This window comes from Periophthalmus magnuspinnatus, chromosome 21, assembly GCF_009829125.3.
Source record: "Periophthalmus magnuspinnatus isolate fPerMag1 chromosome 21, fPerMag1.2.pri, whole genome shotgun sequence".
Classification (NCBI taxonomy): domain Eukaryota; kingdom Metazoa; phylum Chordata; class Actinopteri; order Gobiiformes; family Gobiidae; genus Periophthalmus; species Periophthalmus magnuspinnatus.
Genome location: NC_047146.1, coordinates 22,368,195 through 22,389,610, shown reverse-complemented (window position 1 = coordinate 22,389,610; position 21,416 = coordinate 22,368,195). Strand labels below are relative to the sequence as shown.

At 38.3% G+C, this 21,416-nt stretch overlaps 1 protein-coding gene across 1 annotated transcript in view; it reads right to left on the bottom strand.

Annotated features, from left to right (window-relative positions):
• LOC117389172 (receptor tyrosine-protein kinase erbB-4) overlaps nt 1-21,416 on the bottom strand; it is a 336,244-nt gene that overhangs the window by 74,974 nt on the left and 239,854 nt on the right. The window contains exons 6-12 of the mRNA XM_033986791.2: nt 15,644-15,762; nt 15,195-15,336; nt 13,958-14,071; nt 13,755-13,881; nt 12,452-12,525; nt 6,584-6,674; nt 5,576-5,775 (exon numbers count right to left, since the gene is read on the bottom strand). Of these exons, the coding sequence (XP_033842682.1) occupies nt 5,576-5,775; nt 6,584-6,674; nt 12,452-12,525; nt 13,755-13,881; nt 13,958-14,071; nt 15,195-15,336; nt 15,644-15,762 (867 nt within the window). The remainder of the gene's footprint in view (nt 1-5,575; nt 5,776-6,583; nt 6,675-12,451; nt 12,526-13,754; nt 13,882-13,957; nt 14,072-15,194; nt 15,337-15,643; nt 15,763-21,416) is intronic.

Here is a 21,416-nt window from a genome sequence, read left to right as displayed (position 1 = left end):
TATGGAATTATGTAGCAAAGAAAAAAAAGTAAAATTCATCTATAAAATTATAATAAAATTATATTTTATATTAAAATTCTCTAATTCAAATCCACCTTTATTTAACTTCACTACATTATTCCGTATATTGTTGTCTTCTGTATGTATATAAAATGTAGATTGTAGTAAAAAAAATAAATAAATACATAAAAATAAAATAAAAACACTGAATGAGAGGGGGTGTCCAAACTTTTGACTGGTAGTGTAAATGTAAACAACACCAGTCAAAAGGTTGGACACACAGGCTCAGTTTATGTTTTTTCTTTCTTTCTTTCTTTTTTTATTCCTGATTCCTAGTTTGTGAATTTTGCTCACTTATGATGCCATTTCTGATTCTGATGTTCCAATGAGCACAGACGTATTGTGAGCAGAAACATGAAACATCTCTTTCTGCAGTCACTTACACACATTTGTATTCTAACATGAGCCTGTTTTCTTTCATTCAGATCAATTTGTGACTTATTTCTTGGTGTTTGCCCACTACTACTAACCAGCACTAACATCAACAACCGCGTCTGAAAAAGCTAGCAGACATGAATAAAAATGTCTTTTTCATTTATTCATAGTTTTAAACCCAATCATTGCATTCTGTTTCGAGATCTCTGTTTAGTTTTGATCTCCGTTTTCTACAAATAGTGGAAAGAACATTGTCAGAGAACCTCTACCAAATGCCTTTAAACAGTCTATTATAAATCCATTCTCCTCTGTTACCTCTGCTCTTTTCTCTTTAAAATATGTGCGAGGAGTAGGCACTGCTGCTATATTTTAAGCAGTGGCCAGATGTGAGCCAGGGGGTGTATCTCAATGTCAAAAGCACACGCACGGTGTGAATGCTAAAAGGTTTTGACAGAAGGATGTGGAATCATGGAGCTGTGATCTGTAAAGGACATAGGATGAGAGCAGGATGTTGTAAAAGACAAAAGCATCCATGTTGGGGTCAAAAGACACAGTTTAAAAATATGTATGAAAAGCACTTTATAAATAAAGTTTGATTTGATAATAACTGAGGCAGAGCAAAATGTCCAAAATGGTGACTAAGTGTGTAAAGTAATATTAATATGAACAGGCATATTTCTATCCTACTATACATAAAAGGAAACAGTTTACTAGTTTGTTTCAGATGTAAGATAAAAAAAAATAAAATAAAAAATAAAAAAAAATCTATGATGATGATGATAATAATAATAATAATAATAATAATAATAATAATAATAATAATAATAATAATAATAATAATAATAATAATAATAATAATAATAATAATAATAAAAATTACATGTGTAAATACATACATAAATACATCAATAAATAAATTATATAAATAAATATATAATATAATAATTTGTAGGCGCCATTTTGCATATTTGTCACTATTCCCTATTTAGTTTGAATTGTTTGCTATGGTTACATTGCTCATTTTCATCCCTCTGAAATCCTCAAACAAGACTGAATAGTAGTTAACAGCTCACTATTTCATTACAAAAAATGAAGGAAGAACAGACATAGATCAACAGACTGCAATGATTCATTCCTACATTATTATTTTCTGCTTCCTATATTTAGTAGAGTCACATGATGTCAGGTTGTTGCTTGTCTTGTTGAGTGTATTTGCTAAAGTTATCCACACAGGCTCTTTAAGTGTAGCCCAGCTCACAGCAGGACCTGTGGCGCCCCCTGGATTGTGGTATTCAGACACTGCTCTGTCTCCTCACTGAGTCCACAACAGCTCCACATATGACCTTTAACTCAGACTGTGGCCCTGTGCACTGAATTTACATTCAGAGCCAGACGCTGGAAGTGCGGTTCTTTTTTTAAGCATTATGCTCTTAATGTCTACATTTCAAATGATGTCTATAGGGTTAGCAGTGTCGCTGAGTGCAAAGTTTGAGTGGGATGTGATGCAGTTGACTAGGCCTGCTAGTGTAAATGTTTGGGTTTGAGATAGAAGATGGACACTAACATGACTTAATACAGCTATGCACATTTAAAATGATCCTTTCATTTATATTTCCCTCTACAAGCTTGATAAGCTCAGGACAGGACAATGTTCATTCACTCCACAAACCTGGTGGCGGTAAGCCATGTTTACATGTTTGAAGTCACAGCTGCCCTGGGGCTGACTGACAGAAATATGGTGTCCATTCACACACTACATTCATATACAAGTTATGCGAGTAAAGTGTCTTGCCAAAGAACACAATGGATGCATGCACTGGTCTAATGATACCTTGAACTATACATTTGAGTCTGCAAACTGATTTATTTCTATTTGACATCTTCTTCTGTAAAACGTGTCAGTATGGTATAGAGTATACATAGTATGGTATTTTCCATGATGTAATGGCTCCCTGTGATTCTATTAATACAGCCATCTGTGTTATTACAACATGATATGTTTTATGAAATTTCACACTTTTTGCCTCAGATGGTTATTTTGTCCAATCATCTTGAAACATCTGCTCCTTTGGTAGTCAATCTACACATGATTCCATCTGTACATTCACAGCAGCTGGCTCTGTCTATCTATTAGAGAAATGACAAGGCCTGTGATGACTTATCAAACGTGTGAATTATTTACTGCAGTGTGAATCATATTCATTGTCTCACAAATGGGACATTTTAACACAACCAGAGAAGAAATTCTGTTGATAAATTGCTATGAAAAATCTATGCAGGATGCTCTTAAGTTAGCAGGCTGTGTTATGAGTTGGGGTAACCTGGCTCACGCCTGATTTATATGTGCAGCACTCTACACGTTATCAATCTGGAGCGGCTCTCATTGAAAGTGTTTGGAAAACACGGAACATCATGATGATTATTTGAATCTGATTGGCCGAAGCGCCATGACAGCGGAACAAACCGGAAAATCTAACTGGTTAAATCCAGTTGAGAGAAAAGCACAGTCATCTTCCCTGTCCACAGATACACAAAGTGTTACCTTCTGCGTCTCTTTCTCAAACAAAATAGTCTGTATTTGTGCTAGTGTAGGCTGAAGTACCTCTGTTGGCGTTGCCATATTTGTTCAGACGCTTTGCCTTTGGCTTCTGCATCAACCTCAATACTGCTTTGTGACTGGTCCGCCTGCCTGCTTAACCTTACAGTGAGAGTCTCAAGATGAAGTTTGTGAACTCACAAATATCGTAAGAATCTATTTTGCTGTGCAAGGTTAGAGTTGGGGTGAGATGAGACAATTTTTTCCTGAGACAAGATACACCGTGAGATTGGATTCACGAAAAAAGGACAAGACAAGTTTTTGATATCATTTATAATAAATAGCACAATCCAGTTCACTATTCTTGAATCACTATTTTCATTTATTTAATGTAATCTTTTTGCTGTCATCGTAGCACTGCTTCTTGGAACTACAGCTTCTCAAACTGTAAAACTCACCAGCTCTTAACTCTTTATTGTCCCAGGCAAATGTAAATTCAGGGGGAAAAACTCACAAAATCATTTTCCTCTTGTGTGCACAATATTGTACCAATTGTATCTTGTGAGATCTTGTGGCACAAGGTGTCGTCTCACCCCTAGTTTTGAGTGGACAATATTTTCTTCTTCTTTCTTCTTAGTTTCCCGAATTGATCATAAGTTTGTCATTAAACTTATGACCAACTCGGGAAACTAAGCATGATTGGGCCTGGTTAGTACTTGTTTGGGAAAATGCTGAAAATACCAGGTGTCATAGTGGGGCTGCAGCGGTGTTGGGCGAGACCCTTCATCCATCCTGTGTGGTGTGTGAATACTGATGGTGGTTGGACGGCCAATGGCACAGATTGGCAGCCTCGTTTTCGTCAGTCTACCCCAGAGCAGATGTGGCTGCTAGTCGCTTACTACTACCAGGAGCAGAGCAATTTAAGCATACTCGAGTGTCCAGTTGAGCATTATATCAATCAAATGCCTAAATATAAACAATGAAATTATAATGTAGTGTTGACCACATCCTACTTCGGTTCACCCGTCTCCTTGACTACTCCCACACCCTGCTGTGAATCCCTCCCACTGAGAACAGAGACAGGTTATTAACACTTGGCTCTTGTTTGTCAGGAAGAAAGATTGACATTTGAGGAACAGACAAATTAAGAAAATAAGTGAACAGAAATGTTACAAGCAATGCTACAATACACATTCAAGTTTAAAAGTGTAGTGTGTGTCAAGTGTAAGACAACAATTTTGCCTTCCACACTTGCTTAAGTTGCTACATTTTTGTCTATCATAAAAATACAAAAACAAGACCATAATTAGACCATTTTATCTTGATCGCAGTGTGTTACATGTGGCTATTTCCCCTAGACTCGCTGAATATTCTTCTTTGCAGATGCTTATTGCAGTGTTAACTAGTCTATGGAAGCTAGTCAGTTTACTTTATTCCACCCCTCCCACTTTTGTCCTAAATGCTACTAAACTGTGCTTTCTTTGTGATGGTGAATTTGGGAAAAGTTTTGCTGCTAAAATCTGATATTAAGTAAGTTGTTTTGTGTAAAATGTTCATTGTTCATGTGCACTAACAAACCATTAGCTGTAACAAAGTAAAAGTAGTTAAGTACTGTATGTAAATATAAATCATAGGTACCTGTACTTTACTTAAGTGTATTTATAAAGTCGATACTGTTTACTCTATTACATATTTGAACTGGATAAAAAAGTAAAAGTTTTTTTTAATTTTTTATTATTGCCTGAAAAATGCTGAAAAAGCAGAAGGTAGTTTTTTTTGTTTTTGTTTTGTTTTTTATCAAAGTCATAGTTTAAGCAGCAAAAATATACAATTAAAACCAGCTAGAAAAAATGTAAATAAAAAAATCAGCAAATTCAAAATACTTTAACTTTTTCTCTTTAAGTACATTTTTAAACAGATACTTTAATATTTTAAAAATTTTAACACATTTTTTCAAGTGTTACTAAGTATTTTTTATTTTTTTTTGGCTCTGGTATATGTACTTTTACTCAAGTATGAAAATTGAATACTTCTTCCACCACTTCAAGTCAACACTGCACCAATTCTCTGGGAGGCTTTAAACCAGGGGTCTCAAACTCGCAGCCCGGGGGCCAATTGCGGCCTGCGAGAGGATATTTTGTAGCCTGCAGGACAATATGAAAGTTTAATATTAGTGTGGCTTTACCATGTGTCACTCACGCTGTGTACTCCCGTCGCAAAAGAATCAACAAATAACGATGTACATCTATAAAATCCACAAGAATTGGCATATTTCCTCAAGTATGTTGAAAACAGCGATGACGTTTGAGAAAATTTTAACAAAGCTTTTTTGGTGGAATACCTGATAAGCTCAGACTCTGCCTCCTGCGGCCCCCAGCTAATTTGAGTTTGAGACCCCTGCTTTAAAACAACTTTGTAGTTCGTATAAAACCTGCTGTCGAGATCAGCGGCCTCATGCAAAATACAACCCCAAAGACGACAGCAGTGCCCACGGCAACGTCCGGCATAAGGTGAATAGAAGTTATATGATTTCCAATACTAAGAGTACAAATATATATATAAATATGCATTACTTTTCTCTCATTTATTGATTGTTTTACTCACAGCATTCTTTGGGACTGCGGTTGCTACGGATCTGGGCTTTCTGCTTGGTCGTCCTGAACAGCTGGGTCCAGTTGAGGGTGTCGCAGTAGCAGAGTTGGCTGTTGTCGGCGATGTGGACGTTCCCATCGCTGATCTCCTTTAGGGACTGGAGCTGGAGTGAGGAGATGCCCTGCTGTTTCAGGACCAGCAGGGAGATGCCACTGAGAGAGGAGAAGCGAGAGGAGAAACGGTAATAATATGACGGCCTGTATAGCATCTTTAGGCTCATATTACTCATATTGTTCTACTCATTTGTACTGGAGGTAGTGAGTTTGATTTTGTATATTTATAGCGTTAGCTTCTATTGGGATGTTTTATCTGATATTTCTTTCTGATTGTGATAAGAGGGAAGAGAGAGAGAGAAGGAGAGAGACAGAGAGAGAGACAAGGAGAGGCAAGAGGGAGAGGAGAGAGAGAGAAAAACAGAGTAGTAAGAGGGAGTAGAGATAGAGAGAGAGAGCGAAAGAAGAGCGTCGGGAGAGAGAATGGGAGAGGTCAGAGGGAGGTGAGAGAGAGGGGAAGAGAGAGAGAAAAAGGTAGAAGTAAGAGGGAGAAGAGATAGAGAGAGAGACAGAGCAAAAGAAGAGCAGCGGGAGAGAGGAAGGCAGAGGTAAGAGAGAGGAGAGAAGAGTGGGGAAAGAGAGAGAAAGGGAGTGGTCAGAGGGAGAGGAGAGAGAGAGAGAGAGAGAGAGAGAGAGAGAAGAGCTGGGAAAGTGCTTTGAGTGCCTTCAAGTGGAAAAGCGCTCTGCATTGGAACTTTGTACAGTAATTGAGTAAATAACTAATAACTTCTCCTGCACATGTCTTAATATTTAATTTCAGAAGAACCCACACTACTGTCATGTGTGCAATGCATTTCCAGAGTGCTGTGTTTTGGCTGCGTTCCCCATTTCCAGCAGGGAGCCTCATTCACCTGGAGTAAGTTCACATTGAGCCAGACAAAGCGGCTCGTAACGGTGAGCTGTGTACCTGTACAGTAATCTGCCTCCGATAGTGGCCAGGTTGGAGAACACGCTGAGGTCTGTCATGTTGTCGGGCCAGGACTGGATGTTCAGATAACCTAAACGGAAACAAGCCAGACATGTAAACACATCCTAATGAATCACCAGTTTAGTCAGCTGTCAGTCTGATGCACGGCTCTCACACACTCTAAATAAAATAACAGAGAGAGAGACAGGAGAAAGAGAGGAGAGAGAGACTGAGGAGAGGGAGAGAGCGACTGAAGAGCAGGGAAAGAGACAGACAGAAAGGGGTAAGGAGGACAGGTGAGAAAGAGAGGTAAGAGGGAGAGGGGAGAGAGTGAGGAGCAGGGATAGAGACGGTAAGGCAGAGATCAGAGGGAGAAGAGAGAGAAGGAGAGAGACAGAGAGATAGAGAGAGAAAGACAAGGAGAGGCAAGAGGGAGAGAGAAAAAGGGAAAAGTAAGAGGTAGATGAGGTAGAGAGGGAGTGAGAGAGGAGTGGAGGGAGAAAGAAAGGTAGAGGTCAGAGCGAGAGAAAAGTGGGGAAAGAGAGAGAAAGGGAGTGGTAAGAGGGAGAGGAGAAAGAGAGAGAGAAGAGCAGGGAAAAACAGAGAAAGGGAAAGCTAAGAGAGAGGGTAAAGAGAGAGAGAAAGGGAGAGGTGAGAGGGAGGGGAGAGAGAGAAGGATAGAGACAGACACAGAGAGAGAGAAAGACAAGCAGAGGCAAGAGGGAGAGGAGAGAGAGACAGGAAGAGAGAGAAAAAGGGAGAAGTAAGAGGGAGATGAGATAGGGAGAGAGAGCAAAAGAAGAGTGGTGGGAGAGAGGAAGTGAGAGGTAAGAGGGAGAGGAGAGAGAGAGAAGAGCAGGGAAAATGAGAGAAAGGGAGAGATAAGAGGGAGAGGAGAGGGAGGAAAGAAAGAAAGAAAGAAAGAAAAAAGGGAAAGGTAAGAGAGAGAGAAGAATGGGAAAATGGAGAGAAAGAGAGAGCTAAGAGGGAGGGGAAAAAGAGAGAGAAAGGGAGAGGTACGAGAGAGAGGACAGAAATAGAGAGAAGAGCAGGAAAAGAGAGAGGTAAAAGAGAGAGGAGAGGGAGGAGGGGAGCAGGGAAAGAGAGAGGAAGGGAGAGGAGATAGAGAAAAAGGGAGAGGAGCACGTCAAAGAAAAATGGTGAGTAAGAAATTGAGAGAGGAGAGATAAGGGTGGGCAGGCAGAGAGAAAAAGAGAGATAATACGAGAGACAGATAGGAAGGGAGAGACACAGATGAGAGGAGCGAGAAAGAGCGATTACAAAGAGTAAGAAAAGGAGAGGAGAGCAAAGGAAGGGAGAGAGACAGAAAGCAAGAAGAGATGAGGAAAGAGAGAAAGGGAGAGGAGAAGAGATAGAAACAGCTTTTGGAATTCAGTGCATTGAAAAAACCTAAAGGACAGCACCTGGGGCTCATTTAAAGACCGCCAAGGTTTTCACAGCCAGGAAACAGTCCTTGAACTCAACACAGAGTTTATATTGAATTTCATTTTTTTGATTTAGTCCAAATTAATCCTAAAATATTACACAGGGATTGGGTATTTGTCCTTCTTTTTCATTATGAATTAGCTTGTTTTGTCCAGCTTTAAATTCATTTTCATCCCAGCCAAGCCTTACTGAACAAAACATTCACAATAATCTTAAGTATTTGACCTTTCCTGTGTATCATCTTCAGTGAACCTAAATGACAACGGAAGAAGGTAGAAACAAAACTTATTGAGTAAACCAGTTTGAAAATAAGACTAAAACAGAATGAAATTTGGTGAAACTACAAAAGACCCATAAAAGTTTGGGAACCACTGGTATAGAGCATTCAGTCCGGTTTATAAATTCACATGTCCTTTATATAGATCTTAAATGATTTAGAAGTTTAAATGGAGATCTGTGAGGGTAGATATGCTTGAATTTTAATAATGAATTCAGAATAATGAAATATTTACAAGGGGAGGGTAGGGGGTCCACTTCTCCAGCCAACCTTATAGGATAAACAAATTGAGTCCTTGGAAAAAAGGCACAGTGGGGTGGAAGACTGGAGGTGAAAAGATGAATAAAGGAAGAGGTGCATAATGAAAGACGAGGAAGAGCAGAATGTCACAAATGACCTTAGTATGAAAAGACAAACAGCTGCTGCACTGACATCCTGACTAACACTGATAAGCAGAGTGCGGCATATCCAATGGTGGGTACATTTGCACAGCCAGTAAAACATACATCCATAACTAGAATGATCAAACAAGCAATAGTTAGATCTGCTGTTTGTTTACATGCATTTAAGAAATCCGATCATCAAAAGCATCTGGCAACATGCGTCAGTTCATCTGTGGATTTTATTTTTAACTGTTTGGAAGACAACATACAATGAATTTTAAAATGGCTCTTTAATATTTTGTCTTTGGCCTGTAAGTTTGCCTTTCCATATCAAAATGGCTGAAGAAATGTGTCCAATGAGGCTCATCTGTTCTTCTGTTGATTTATTTTTATAGATTCTTTTTCCAGACCAAGGTTTAGTTTGTTTTCATACCTGACAGTTTCGACTCCTCACTAGCGCTCTTCCTCATTGGTCATGTGATGTTGCTGTGACGTGTCCGATCAGCTGATTTAAACAGGTTTTGGAGCTGTCTCCCTACTGGTGTATCCAGGACAACAACTGAATTCATCTTTAAACCGGGACAAGGAGGCTCTTTTACTCTCACACACCTGGGATACTGTCCTGAAGAAGTCGCAAGGAAGTGAGGTGTGTGAGACTAAAAAAGCCCCCTCATCCCAGTTTAAAGTCTGGTTTAAAGAAGAAGACGGACTGCAGATGGCGCTGTTGTTCAGCCTCCACTGGCAGGAATACAGCGCTAAAACTTGTTTAAATCGGCTGAACGGACACAACATCACGTGACCACTCTAGTGACCAGTCGAAACTGTCAGGTATGAAAACAAACTAAACCTTGGTCTGGAAAAATAATTTCTTAAAATAAATCACAGAAATCAGATGTAATGGTTTACATGTATCGCTAAAAGTCAACTCAACAAAGGAATATTAAGTATATATTGAGCCGAAAAAGAAAATGGAAAATGATAGCTGGCCTAATTGATCTTAGACGGGTTTAGTTTGTATTCTTCACCAAACTATATGATTCCACGTCTGTTTCATTGTAACGCAGAGCTAGCAGCACTTATATAGCTGCATCAAGACAGGAGCAACCCCCCATTCTCTCCTAACAAGTACAGAACAAGAGGACCTCTCCGGAAACTTTTTCAATCCCACCTCCATGGAAACATCTGAACACAAGAAGAAAGCCCAGACACAAAATGTCTACTGCTAGTTTCTTGCTATGCCTTTTGCAGCTGAATTTCTGTTCATTAAACCTGGGACATTTCAGCGAAGAAGCTGAAAGAAGCTGATTTATACAACCTTTACACATTGTTTCACCTTTTATTTAAATTTCAACTAATGCTAAGGTTTGTAATATATCAATAGGTTTGTATATATGTGTCAGAAATTTGGGCACCGGTTATTGTTCGTGTTTAATTAAGCCTGAATTATTCTTAAAGGTCCGGTATTACGTAAAATTGAGTCTTGTGAGCTTTAAGTCACGTTAAAATACTGTTACCTCTTTAAAAACATACCTGCAGTTGTGTTTTGAACTCAGTCTAAATATGCAGGGTTTGTGCATTAAACATGTGCGAATGAAACACAATAGAACTCCAGGTATGTTTTTGATGAGGAAACATTATAACATAGATCAACAAATGGCATAATATGGGCCCTTTAATAAACTAAGGCTAAAGTGTAGTAATTATACCATGTTGCCAAAATGTGCTTTCATTAAATTTTTTTTTTTATCTATGCAAGATGGATGTGCATTCATACAGGGGTCAGAAGTCAGTACACCTTCTTTTTCAAATGTGCTTTTAGGCCAACTTCTTTCTAGAAACAGGGAGTAAAGATCACTGACCTCGCTCCATCACAGCATACACCAGTGACACGCGCATACACACAGCACATTACACACAGCCACTTAACTTAAGAGAAAGGCCATGCGCGCTAAGCAAAGGTTAAGAGAGGTTTGGCTCTGGTGATTATATTCCGAATCACAACACTGTGTCAACCCACTTGTGCTAAATTGCGTTAGCTTCTTGCCTACTGAAACATGTAACGTAACCTTTGTTGAAAATAAGGGAAAAGAGCAAGAGAAATTAGAAGAATCGTGAATTATACAGCGTGGCGGTAGTGCTGAGGAAAGGGAAGCTCATTTAAAAACAGGAGCGATGGGAGCAGCGACCTCGGGGTCACACACGCAGGTTCCACTGACAGCTCGGAGAGATGACAAGCAGAGCTGACGCGTGTGTCTAGCTCACTGTGGCCATGGTTCGTCTCCTACTCGTCAAAAGCTATCGGTGGATTTCAGATTCTAAAATGTGATGATGTCATAGGACCAGATGGGGGGGCAAGACTCAGATTTCCCATTTGACTGACACTGTTCTTTGCCATGAAATATCTAAAAGGTAAATGCACAAATGTGATTATTTCTGTGAGTGACTAGACCCAACATCTCACTGTATAACTAATTTATTTTCGCTGCCCTCCATCTGTATTAAATATTACTGGCCTATACAATGTTTGATGAAACCAAGGGACCCAAAACAATAATACGAATTAATTTATGCCTTAATAGTGTAATATTTAGCATTGTATGTCAGTTTCCTTTCTATGGTCAAAGTCATGTTTCTCCTTTATGGCATGCAGCGATTTTATACATCGTAACCACAATATTAACTAGATATGCACTGTACAAAAACCCAGTATAGGTACGTATACTTTGGCTTTAGGTTTCTGTTTATGCACCAGTGCAAAGACTAGCGCCCCCTACTGTCTGACGCCATCTCCAGGACTGCATCCCAAAAGGTGTGCGATAAGGTGTACGCTCGTTTGTCACAATTTACGCTTCTCGGACCTCATTTGCGGATCTCAATGGCCTCTCTGATCCAGCCGTGGTATTTGTTGCTTTCAGATTGAACAGATATACAGTCCTACTGTCTGGAAAATACATGTAAAGCATCCTACAAGACCCGTCACTACACCATAACTACAGGAAGAAGCCGAAACATGTAAAGCAGATAAACAAACGCTCCAGTCTGACAAAAAGAACAGCTATTTCTAAGTTTAAAACAGAAAACAAAATTAACCTTTACCAAAGTGTTAAACTGTTATGAGACATTCTAGGCTATAATTGCCCTCTCTGATAACATCAATTTACTAAATAAATAAATAAGATCAGAGCTGTTCCATCCCAGTATCAGTACTGGTGAAACCCTAATGTTAACTCTTTCTACCATACAGGAGGCATGTTGTCTCTAAGAAATTTCATTCTGCTGTAATTCCAAAATGTCACAAACAATACCTCAGCCTTAATCCTCCTGATTTCTTGAGGGACTGTCACACTAGAGAAATGTTTGTCTGTCTACAGTCTAGTCTGTAAGGATAACAGTGCACCAGCAGCTCACTATAGTTTATATACAATATGTGTGTGTGTTTGAAACTGGTTTTTGGATTAATGATGCGATCCACATGTTCAGGAGCCTTCTCATGGAGCGTGAAGGGAGAGCTGGGACATGGGGACTTAAGAATAGGGACTACCCATGGGACAGCCAGCAAAGAGACACTGAAAAGACTCATACGGAATTCATCTTATGTTTCTGTCCTTGGTGTGATGGTCTCAAAGGAAAGAGGTGAAGAAGACATGGGCAAAAACACACAAAGAAGCTCACACAATGGAATGTCTGTTTATAATGAAGATAGCCACAATATGTTGTTATTTATTTATGTGTTCATAGGAGAGGGATGCACAGCTGCCTTACCTGTGATCTCCCGAACTGTGCGAAATACATTGAGCTTTTCTGGGTCCAGAGCTTCGATGTTGTGATAGACGTCCCTGTGGATGACAGTGTGTATCTATAAGTAACTTAACGCAAGGTTTGAGAAAAAAATAAAAAAATAAAAATCTTTTAATGCATTTTTCAATTTTTAAATTGACATAAAAATCACCTTCAATTTGTTTTGTGGATTTCAAGCTAAACTGAATTTGGCATTTTAAAGATGCACTGTGTAACTTTCACGTGAGTAATCCGCTAACTGGTCTTCTTCATGAAGAGGTAATTGCTTTGCCCGGAATGCTCCACAGTATTATCTATCTTGCATCCATTCAATTACATGGCTTTTATTGCTATAAAATACCTTGAAAAACAGTGAGGTCATAGTTCCATAGATATGGCCTTGTGCGCAACCTGCGTGTCTGTGGAGATGTCTAATGCCATACTGTGGAACATTCCAGGCAAAGCAATAACATCTCCATGGATATAAGCAGGTGGCAGACCCTCTAGCAGAAAAGTTATGTGGTGCACCATTCATTCACTCAACAAAATCCTCAACTCTTATACATCAAAATTTGAGGCATTTCTTTCCATAACTAGGGTAGCAGTTTCCCTGCCTTTTAAGATTACTAAGAGTATTGCATTGTACAGTGGTAGTTAAATATGTATTATACACTCCTGTAAATACTAAAACAAAATATAAGGAAAATGTTATGGAAAATACACGTTCAACACAAACTATTGCACTGATTTACATACAGCTTGGGGGAATTGCAGGACTTGAAAACATTTATTACATTTTGGAGCAGATGTTGGATTTTAATGACTTAACTTTGCCGGATGTTTATCCCCAGGATAACTATGGTTTCCGTGGTAATAGACACAAAACCCACAGACCATTGCTGAGTGTTTTAAAAAACAATACTGCAGAAAATTGCAGCGTTTGCCCTTGCCCAGTGAAAGCTCTTCTTTTTGGAAGCATATGAATCTTTAACAATATTAACATATAGGATACATATTTTTATATCTGGTGCACTGTTCTTTTCAGGCTTGGAACAGACATAAATAAACTAATCATGATCATGTAACCACTTAAAAATGGTAATACTTTAAATGAAAAGATTTCTGAACTTCTTTTAAAAGTTATACGGCTAATCTCATGCGTATCCTGAAATTCCACCTTGCCCCATTATAAAATGAAGAGATTTTCTTGAGTCATGCAGAGTTGAAATTCATTTTGTCATTACTTCCACTTGCATCATTTTCAAATCTCAACACTCTCATCTCTTACCCTTTGATTCCCGTAATGAGGAAGATCAGGTTCCCATTTATTTTAGTACAGTTCACAAATTTGTCAATGTTGTTCGAATCCACAGTCTGATGCTCCTGGAGGCTGGCTGTGCCTATACCGTCACACGCTGAGAGAAAACAAAACGTGTTATGCCAGAGCTCTATCGTGTTGAAGTAAAGTCTCTATGTATTATAAGGGCCTACCTTTTGGACAAATGTCGGTACAGGGGATACACATCTTGATGCGGTTTTCCTCCACTTCCGTCTTGTTACTGGGACATGCTCTGACACACGAGCTCTGATCTACCACAAAGTTATCTGCAAACAAGGCCAAAGGCAGTAGAGATAGTGGAGGTTTGAAACAGCACATGGAGGTCAAAGTTGGTGAAAAGAATATTGTGAAAAAGTTGATTAAAGTATCAATGTGAAATATACAATGTGGTTTGTGAGATTCTGTTTAGTCAGAATTCCAAAATATTGTGCCATAAATTATTACACTATGAACAGACATCAAATCAAACTGAAGCTAAAATAAACCAGGAAATAAACCAGAACTAGAGCAGGATCAAACCAAATCTAGATAATAATAATAATAATAATAATAATAATAATAATAATAATAATAATAATAATAATAATAATAATAATAATAATAATAATAATAATAATAATAATAATAATAATAGTGTGGATAGTGCCGAGGTTAGCAACAAGAAGGGTATCTGGAGTAAAACCTATGCTGAATCAAATTTTACACCAATAGACCCGAAAGCAGTGACAGAAATTGATAAATCCCTTTCTCACAAAACACTGAACTGCCCCAAATAATTCATTTTTTTTCTCCAGGATACTCCAATGCTCATTTAGAGAGTAGACCTGTCATAATAACAAACTTTGAAGTGCGATATATTGCTGGAGTAAATATAGACCATAAACGATCATACTGAAACTAATTTATGCCGCTGACGCAAATGGCAGATTTAAACCGCAAACACTATTCTATATGTACTATATGTACAAAAAAAATAATAAAAAATCTTGAGCTGCATTAAATAAAAAGGAGAAATGAACACTTTATTACTTAGTTTACATCTGCAATGAGTCTTAGAAGTTATCAATTCAACCGTCTACATCATTTAGCCAAAAAATAACCAAAAATGTCCCAGTAGTGAAAATAAAATGTACACATAAATACTGACCTCCCAAAATATTATTATTATTATTATTATTATTATTATTATTATTATTATTATTATTATTATTATTATTATTATTATTATTATTATTATTATTATTATTATTGTCATTATTATTATTATTATTTTGTCCTCAAGAGCTAGTTATTTAATATTTGCTTTCAATTTACACAGTCTGTAGTATGTCTTGCCTGTGTTCTCCTGTTTAGTAGTACACTGATGTTTGTGCGTTTCATGTGGCTTACGTGGGCACTTCTTGACGCAGAAGGCGCCGTAGGTGTACTTGGCTCCAGGGTTGTGTTCCAGTTGGAATGAGGTTGGGTTGTAAACGAACGGCTGTGGGCACTGGGTCACACACGCGCCACTGTCATTGAAGTTGGTGCAGGCCTAAGAGAGGACAAATAGTACTTTTGCTGCGCTTTACTGAGTCTGAAAGGGGTGTTTGTATACATTATTTATTCATTTGTTTAAAAAAAAAATGTATTTACAGACATTTTTGATTATGCATGCATTTTCAGTTCAAGTGGAAGAAAATTAGGGTTAGTTTAGTCCATAGGCTGTACATATACCAACTTCTGTATCAGTATCATCTTGTAGTAGGTGTATTCACAATGATTTTGACAGATTTTTTTTGTGTTTGTTGTTTGAGTTCACATGCTAGGCTAGTTGTGTGTGTATGTGTGCATCGACTCACAAAGCAGTCAGTGTCCTTGGGCCCGTAGCAGCCCCCAGCACACTCGCGGTGGCAGCAGTCGCTCACATAGGGCCCAAAGCAGCGACCGTCACATTGCTCCGCACACACTGTCTTTGTCACTGTGGAGAGAGAGAGGAGGGTTAGGGAGAGGAAGAGGGAGGAAGAGAAGGGCAGAGAGGGAGGGAAAGACAGAGAGAGAGATACAGTGAGTATTCTTTATTGTTTTTGTGCAAAGGTGATAATCAGAAACATTCACTTTTAGTAACTTTTTGAAGCAATTGTACTTCTAAGTAGCAGTAGTTTTTCATGGGTCATACTACATAAAGTAAGGTAACATTAAAAATACCCTCTATGAGTAAATATGAGTAAATGACAAAGCTTTATGTTGACAACAATGTAAAGGTCAAATTTCACTTATGCATCTTAAGATTTCACTACAGAATTTTCTTTAATTTTAAATAGAAAATACTATGTGTCTGTCTGAAATAAGAACAACTGACATATTTTTACCGTTACTTGAATACATAGGCTGTATAAAGAAGTGGACTAAGTGAGTGTGAAGTCATCCGTAGCAATGCTGTCAATCAAACCTGTTGCTAAGGCTAGCAGGATCGACCTCAAGGAAAGAAGATGCCTCATTGGTGTGTTATTAATGTACATATCTTGATTTAGAGAGAAAATAGTAAAATAAATATACCAGGATCATGTAGAGCAGGTTAATACGAACATTTTAAGACCAAAATAATGAGCCTGACAGCAGCAGTTATGGAAACAAGGGCTGGAGTTTTTCAATAGCATTGGAAGCATTGTGAATGGAGCTAGAAGTGCGCCCATGCTCACTTCCTTTTCGGTATGTGGTGGCTAGCAGGTTAGCTATGTCCATTTATATTTACAGTCTATACTTGAATACTAATTGTTGATTCTACCTCTGCACTCTATATATCAACCAATGTATTCAGACAATTAAGGGAATCCCAGGTTTATACATTACATTTCATACAGTTGACTACTTGAAGGTTATCCATATAGAGCACAGCATACATTTAAAGTGAGAAATAGTCTAAAAACAAGTGTAATATATGAAGCATTTCAGCAGAAACCATGGCAACTTAATGAGTGTAAGCTTTTAAATCATGCAAAATGAGCTCATCAAATTCAATTAGTCTGTTAATGGACACAACTCACAACAGTATTTTGTATACAAAAAAAAAAAAAAAAAAAAAAAAAAATCCAACCTTTTAGCAATGCAGTAAAACATATTTCCAAATAATAAAAAAGTGTGCCCATAGTTGTAGTTTTGGAAGGAGAAATACCAGGAGATATGTGTCCAAAATGGTTGCTTTTAAGTCAATTTTATAATTATAATTTGACAGTGACAAGACTTTTTCTAAATATTTTTTGTATACCTTGTTCAATTGTGCATAGGTAGCTCAGGGGATGAACAAAATGCTAGGCTCTGCCACTGCATCCAACAGATCAGTGTGTGGATGCAAAACAACTTTCTTCTGCTAAACTCAGACAAGACTGAAGTCATCATCTTTGGCCCACAGAAACATAGAGAAAGTGTCAGCAGTCACCTCCAGTCTCTCTCTCTAAAACCTTCAAATCAGGCTAGAAATCTAGGGGTAATAATGGACTCAGACTTGAACTTTAACAGCCACATCAAATCAATAACATCTGCAGCTTTTTACCACCTAAAAAACATTGCAAAAATCAAAGGTATACTGTCAAAGCCAGACTTGGAGAGACTTATCCATGCATTTGTCTCCAGTAGGTTAGACTACTGTAACGGCCTGCTCACTGGCCTCTCCAAACGAGCCTTAACACAGCTGCAGTACATCCAGAACGCTGCTGCTCGGGTCCTGACTAGAACCACGAAGTATGAGCACATAAGTCCTGTGATCCTGTGATAGCTCAAAGAATAGACTTTAAAGCAGCTCTGCTTGTGTATAAGTCTCTCCATGGCCTAGGTCCAAAGTATATCTCCAACATGTTAGTGCCATATGAACCATCTCGCAATTTGAGGACTTCAGGGATCGGCCTCCTGCTGGTGCCCAGAGTCAGGACTAAACATGGGGAATCAGCGTTTAAGTTTTATGCAGCTAAAACTTGGAACAGTCTTCCTGAAGATGTGAGACAGGCCTCTACTTTGACAATGTTTAAATCCAGGCTCAAAACGGTTCTGTTTAGCTGTGCATACGACTGAAAGATTTTTATTCTGCACTCTTCTCTTTTAATGTTAATTTTATGATGATTATTTGTGATTATTTATGTTTTGATTTGTGTGATTTTAATGTCTTTCTTATTCTGTAAAGCACTTTGAATTACCTTGTGTACGAATTGTGCTATACAAATAAACTTGCCTTGCCTTGCCTTGCCTAGGCTGAATGTGTTTTAGTCTCAGAGGCCACGCCTGTGCATTAGAGAGCACTTGGCTGTCGGAGCCATCTCTTCTGCTCTGGTTGTAATCAGCCTCATGCTCCTGTGACTGGCTGTACATGTGAGTCCAGTGTGTTCCTGCTCGTATGGAGGAGAAGCACCATATGTCTCTGTGTGAGGAGCTTCTCAGACATATGTAAGGCCACGTCACATTAGCAGGTGGGTAGAGGGCAGGGCTATGGATAGTCCAGAGCAGAATACGTGGGATTGAAAATTAACGTTAATGTGATGAATACTTAAAGGTGCACTATGTACATTTTCTGGTGGAGGACCTGTCACGTGCTTGCCTACATTTAGATGTTATTGCTTGGCTGGAAGACTCCACAGTATGGCATTAAACTTAGCTGTCTCCATAGAAACAAGGTGCTGGTAAATGGTCACATTTTTATACAGCGCTTTTCCACCTTCAAGGCACTCAGAGCGCTTTACATCAAGGAACCACTCACCCATTCAAACACTCACGCACACACACACACACACCCACACACACAAACACACACTCACACAGATCAGGCACAGCTCCCAAATAAAGTATATAAACACACTCAAGTGTAAACAAGTAGGCATAAACATGTGTATACAAGTACAAACCAATATAAAACATGAAAAATAATTGTAAAATAAACAGAAATAGATAATAATTAAATAATATATTCACCATCAGCCCCTCTCCACAGCACAATCGTCACTTTTAATATTTGAGCCACGCTCCAGATCAGACATTATTTATGCTCTCTACTTTCATTATGAACTTCTGTTATAGTAGTTTTCATTATAATTATATTATTATTATATTATATATAATAATAATATATTATATATAATATCATTATTATTATACAAGGGGTCCGCGACCTTTAACCCCCAAAGACCTGGTTTCCAAGAAAAACAAAACAAAACCAAACACTGGATTACAGACTCTAAATTTTAAAACTCTAAAGTTTCTCTAAACTTTAGAGAAAATTGTCACGTGATGCATTGTAAAAGATGCATTTTGGGCAGAAGATGATGTTCAAAATTCTCTCAAATTACAGAGTAGTAAAGTTATTTAAATTTAACCCAGCGTAATGCTTTTTGGTGCACATCATCTTAAGGGTCTCTAATAATCGTTAATATATTTATAATCACTCCACTTTATTTTGGTCTGCGCCTTCACTTTGTCTCATTCACTTATACAAACTATTTCTTAAAACTGACTGATACTGACAATTTGGGATTTTTTATTTTTTTTATTAACCCATTTAAACCCATCGATCATAATAGTGACCACTAAAAATTGTGTACTTTTAAAGCTCAATATGTCTTACTGTGCATATTTTCAATGCATGACAAAAGATGTTTTATAACAAAGACAGTGGCATTAAATGAAAATGAATAAAAGATTTCATATTTTTATCAGTAATGCTCTTAATAATTCACTCTTAAATGTTCTCCATCTAGAAACACTGTGTCACCATATTTCTGTGTTGTTTTTTTTTGTTTTGTTTTGTTTTTTTTTTATTTAAAAAAAAGCTTAAGTAATTGCACCTTTTTGAATCTCGTGTTTTTTCATATTGTGATTTTGATTTGATAACTATTACTTGTGCAGCTCTCCTGTTGCACTGTGGACAGCCAGCGTTTAAGATTAAGAATAGATTGGATCGTTGGTGAATTATATTAAAGCAGATTTAAGACATTTTCCACAATAGAGTTCCCCCTACAGCTCCGTTATGAGAATACACTGTCAGAGAACAGACTCAAAAATGTTTGGGTTTTTCTCTTTCTCTTTTTTTTGTTTTTTTTGTTTTTTTGTTTTAAAGAAACATATTGCTAATTATTTAAATAAAAAAAAAAACAACAGGTATTCACAGGAGAACTCTCTTTGGGTTGTGCCAGCCATATTTCAGGGCTGGTTTTCTGACAAAAGCAGGTGGAGACAACAGACGCTTCAAATACCCCAAAAATACATATTTAACCATCACAAGGATTTATAAAAACATTTAATGAGGTAAATATGTTACTTAGTTCTGCTATAATAAACAATTATATTAATAAATCAGTGATATATTGGCATTTATATGTAAGTATAGCAACACACTCATGCTCAAATGTGGAATGTGAAATCACCTGGCGACACGTGACATCACCTGGCAACACGTGACATCGCCTGGCGACACGTGACATCGCCTGGCAACACGTGACATCGCCTGGCAACACGTGGCTTTGTGATGACATCGACAGATTCAATGCAGAAGTCTGTAAGTGTAGCACAAACCCAGCATCACTTCAACTTAGCACTCGAACGAGCACGCAGCGACCGAACTCAGAGCAGCAAACATGACCAAAGACTGGAGCGATTATACTCCCGAAGACGACGAACTCCTCTACAGTGAGGAATTCAACTTGATGGAGGAGTTGGGGATAACATCCACCAATGCAAACCTTCTTGAGGAGGGTCCTTCTCCATCTTTTGAGGAGGAGCAGCTCGAGAAGCCGGTGATAGCATCCACCGGTGCAGACCACACCTCTGGACCTTCTGAAAAGGCGGGTCACGCCTTTCTAACTGTTGAGGAGTTGGAGAGAGAGCAGTTAGGGCCTCTAAACCATGTGAGGTCTAAGGAGGAAGAGGAGTGGGGCATGGCCTTAGTCATGTCTCAATTCGAAATGGCCTCTAAAGTTGCTCAAACTTTAGATGCAAGAGAGAAACATCTGCTCCAAGAGCTCGAAGACCTGAGGAATCTTCGAGAACAAGACCATTATCAGCACCAGGAGGAGAAGTTAAAGCTAGAAATGATTATTCTCACTCATAACACTCAGATGGAGAGAAAGGACAGAGCAGCCCAAGAACTCCAGACTGAGCTGGACAAGGTCAAAGAGGAGAATAGACTTTTACTGAGAGAGTCTGTGGAACTGAAACGTGCGATTCAGTTCAAAGATGGAGAAATAAGTCAGCTTGTGAAAAAGCACAAGAAAGACAAGTTAATGGTCCTGAAAAACACTCAAATGGAGAAAACAAAAAAAACAATCCAAGAACTCCAAACTGAACTGGCTCAAGTCAAGGAGGAGAGAGGAGCAATTAGACATCAGTCAGATGAGCTAAAACACCAGCTTCAGACCAAAAACGGCAATATTGAAGTACTGGAGAAACAGGTCACTGAAATTAAAGCCACGTTGAAGCAAATTCGAGAAGACTCCAGCCAAAAATCCAAAGAATGGAACATCGAAAAGCAAAGTTTCCGCAAGGACACTGCTGATCTAAAATCCAAACTGCAAGAAAAATCTTTGGAGAATGCAAAGCTGATGGAGCAGAACGCTCGACTGGAGCGTGCTCTGTCGAACCTTAAAAGAGACATGT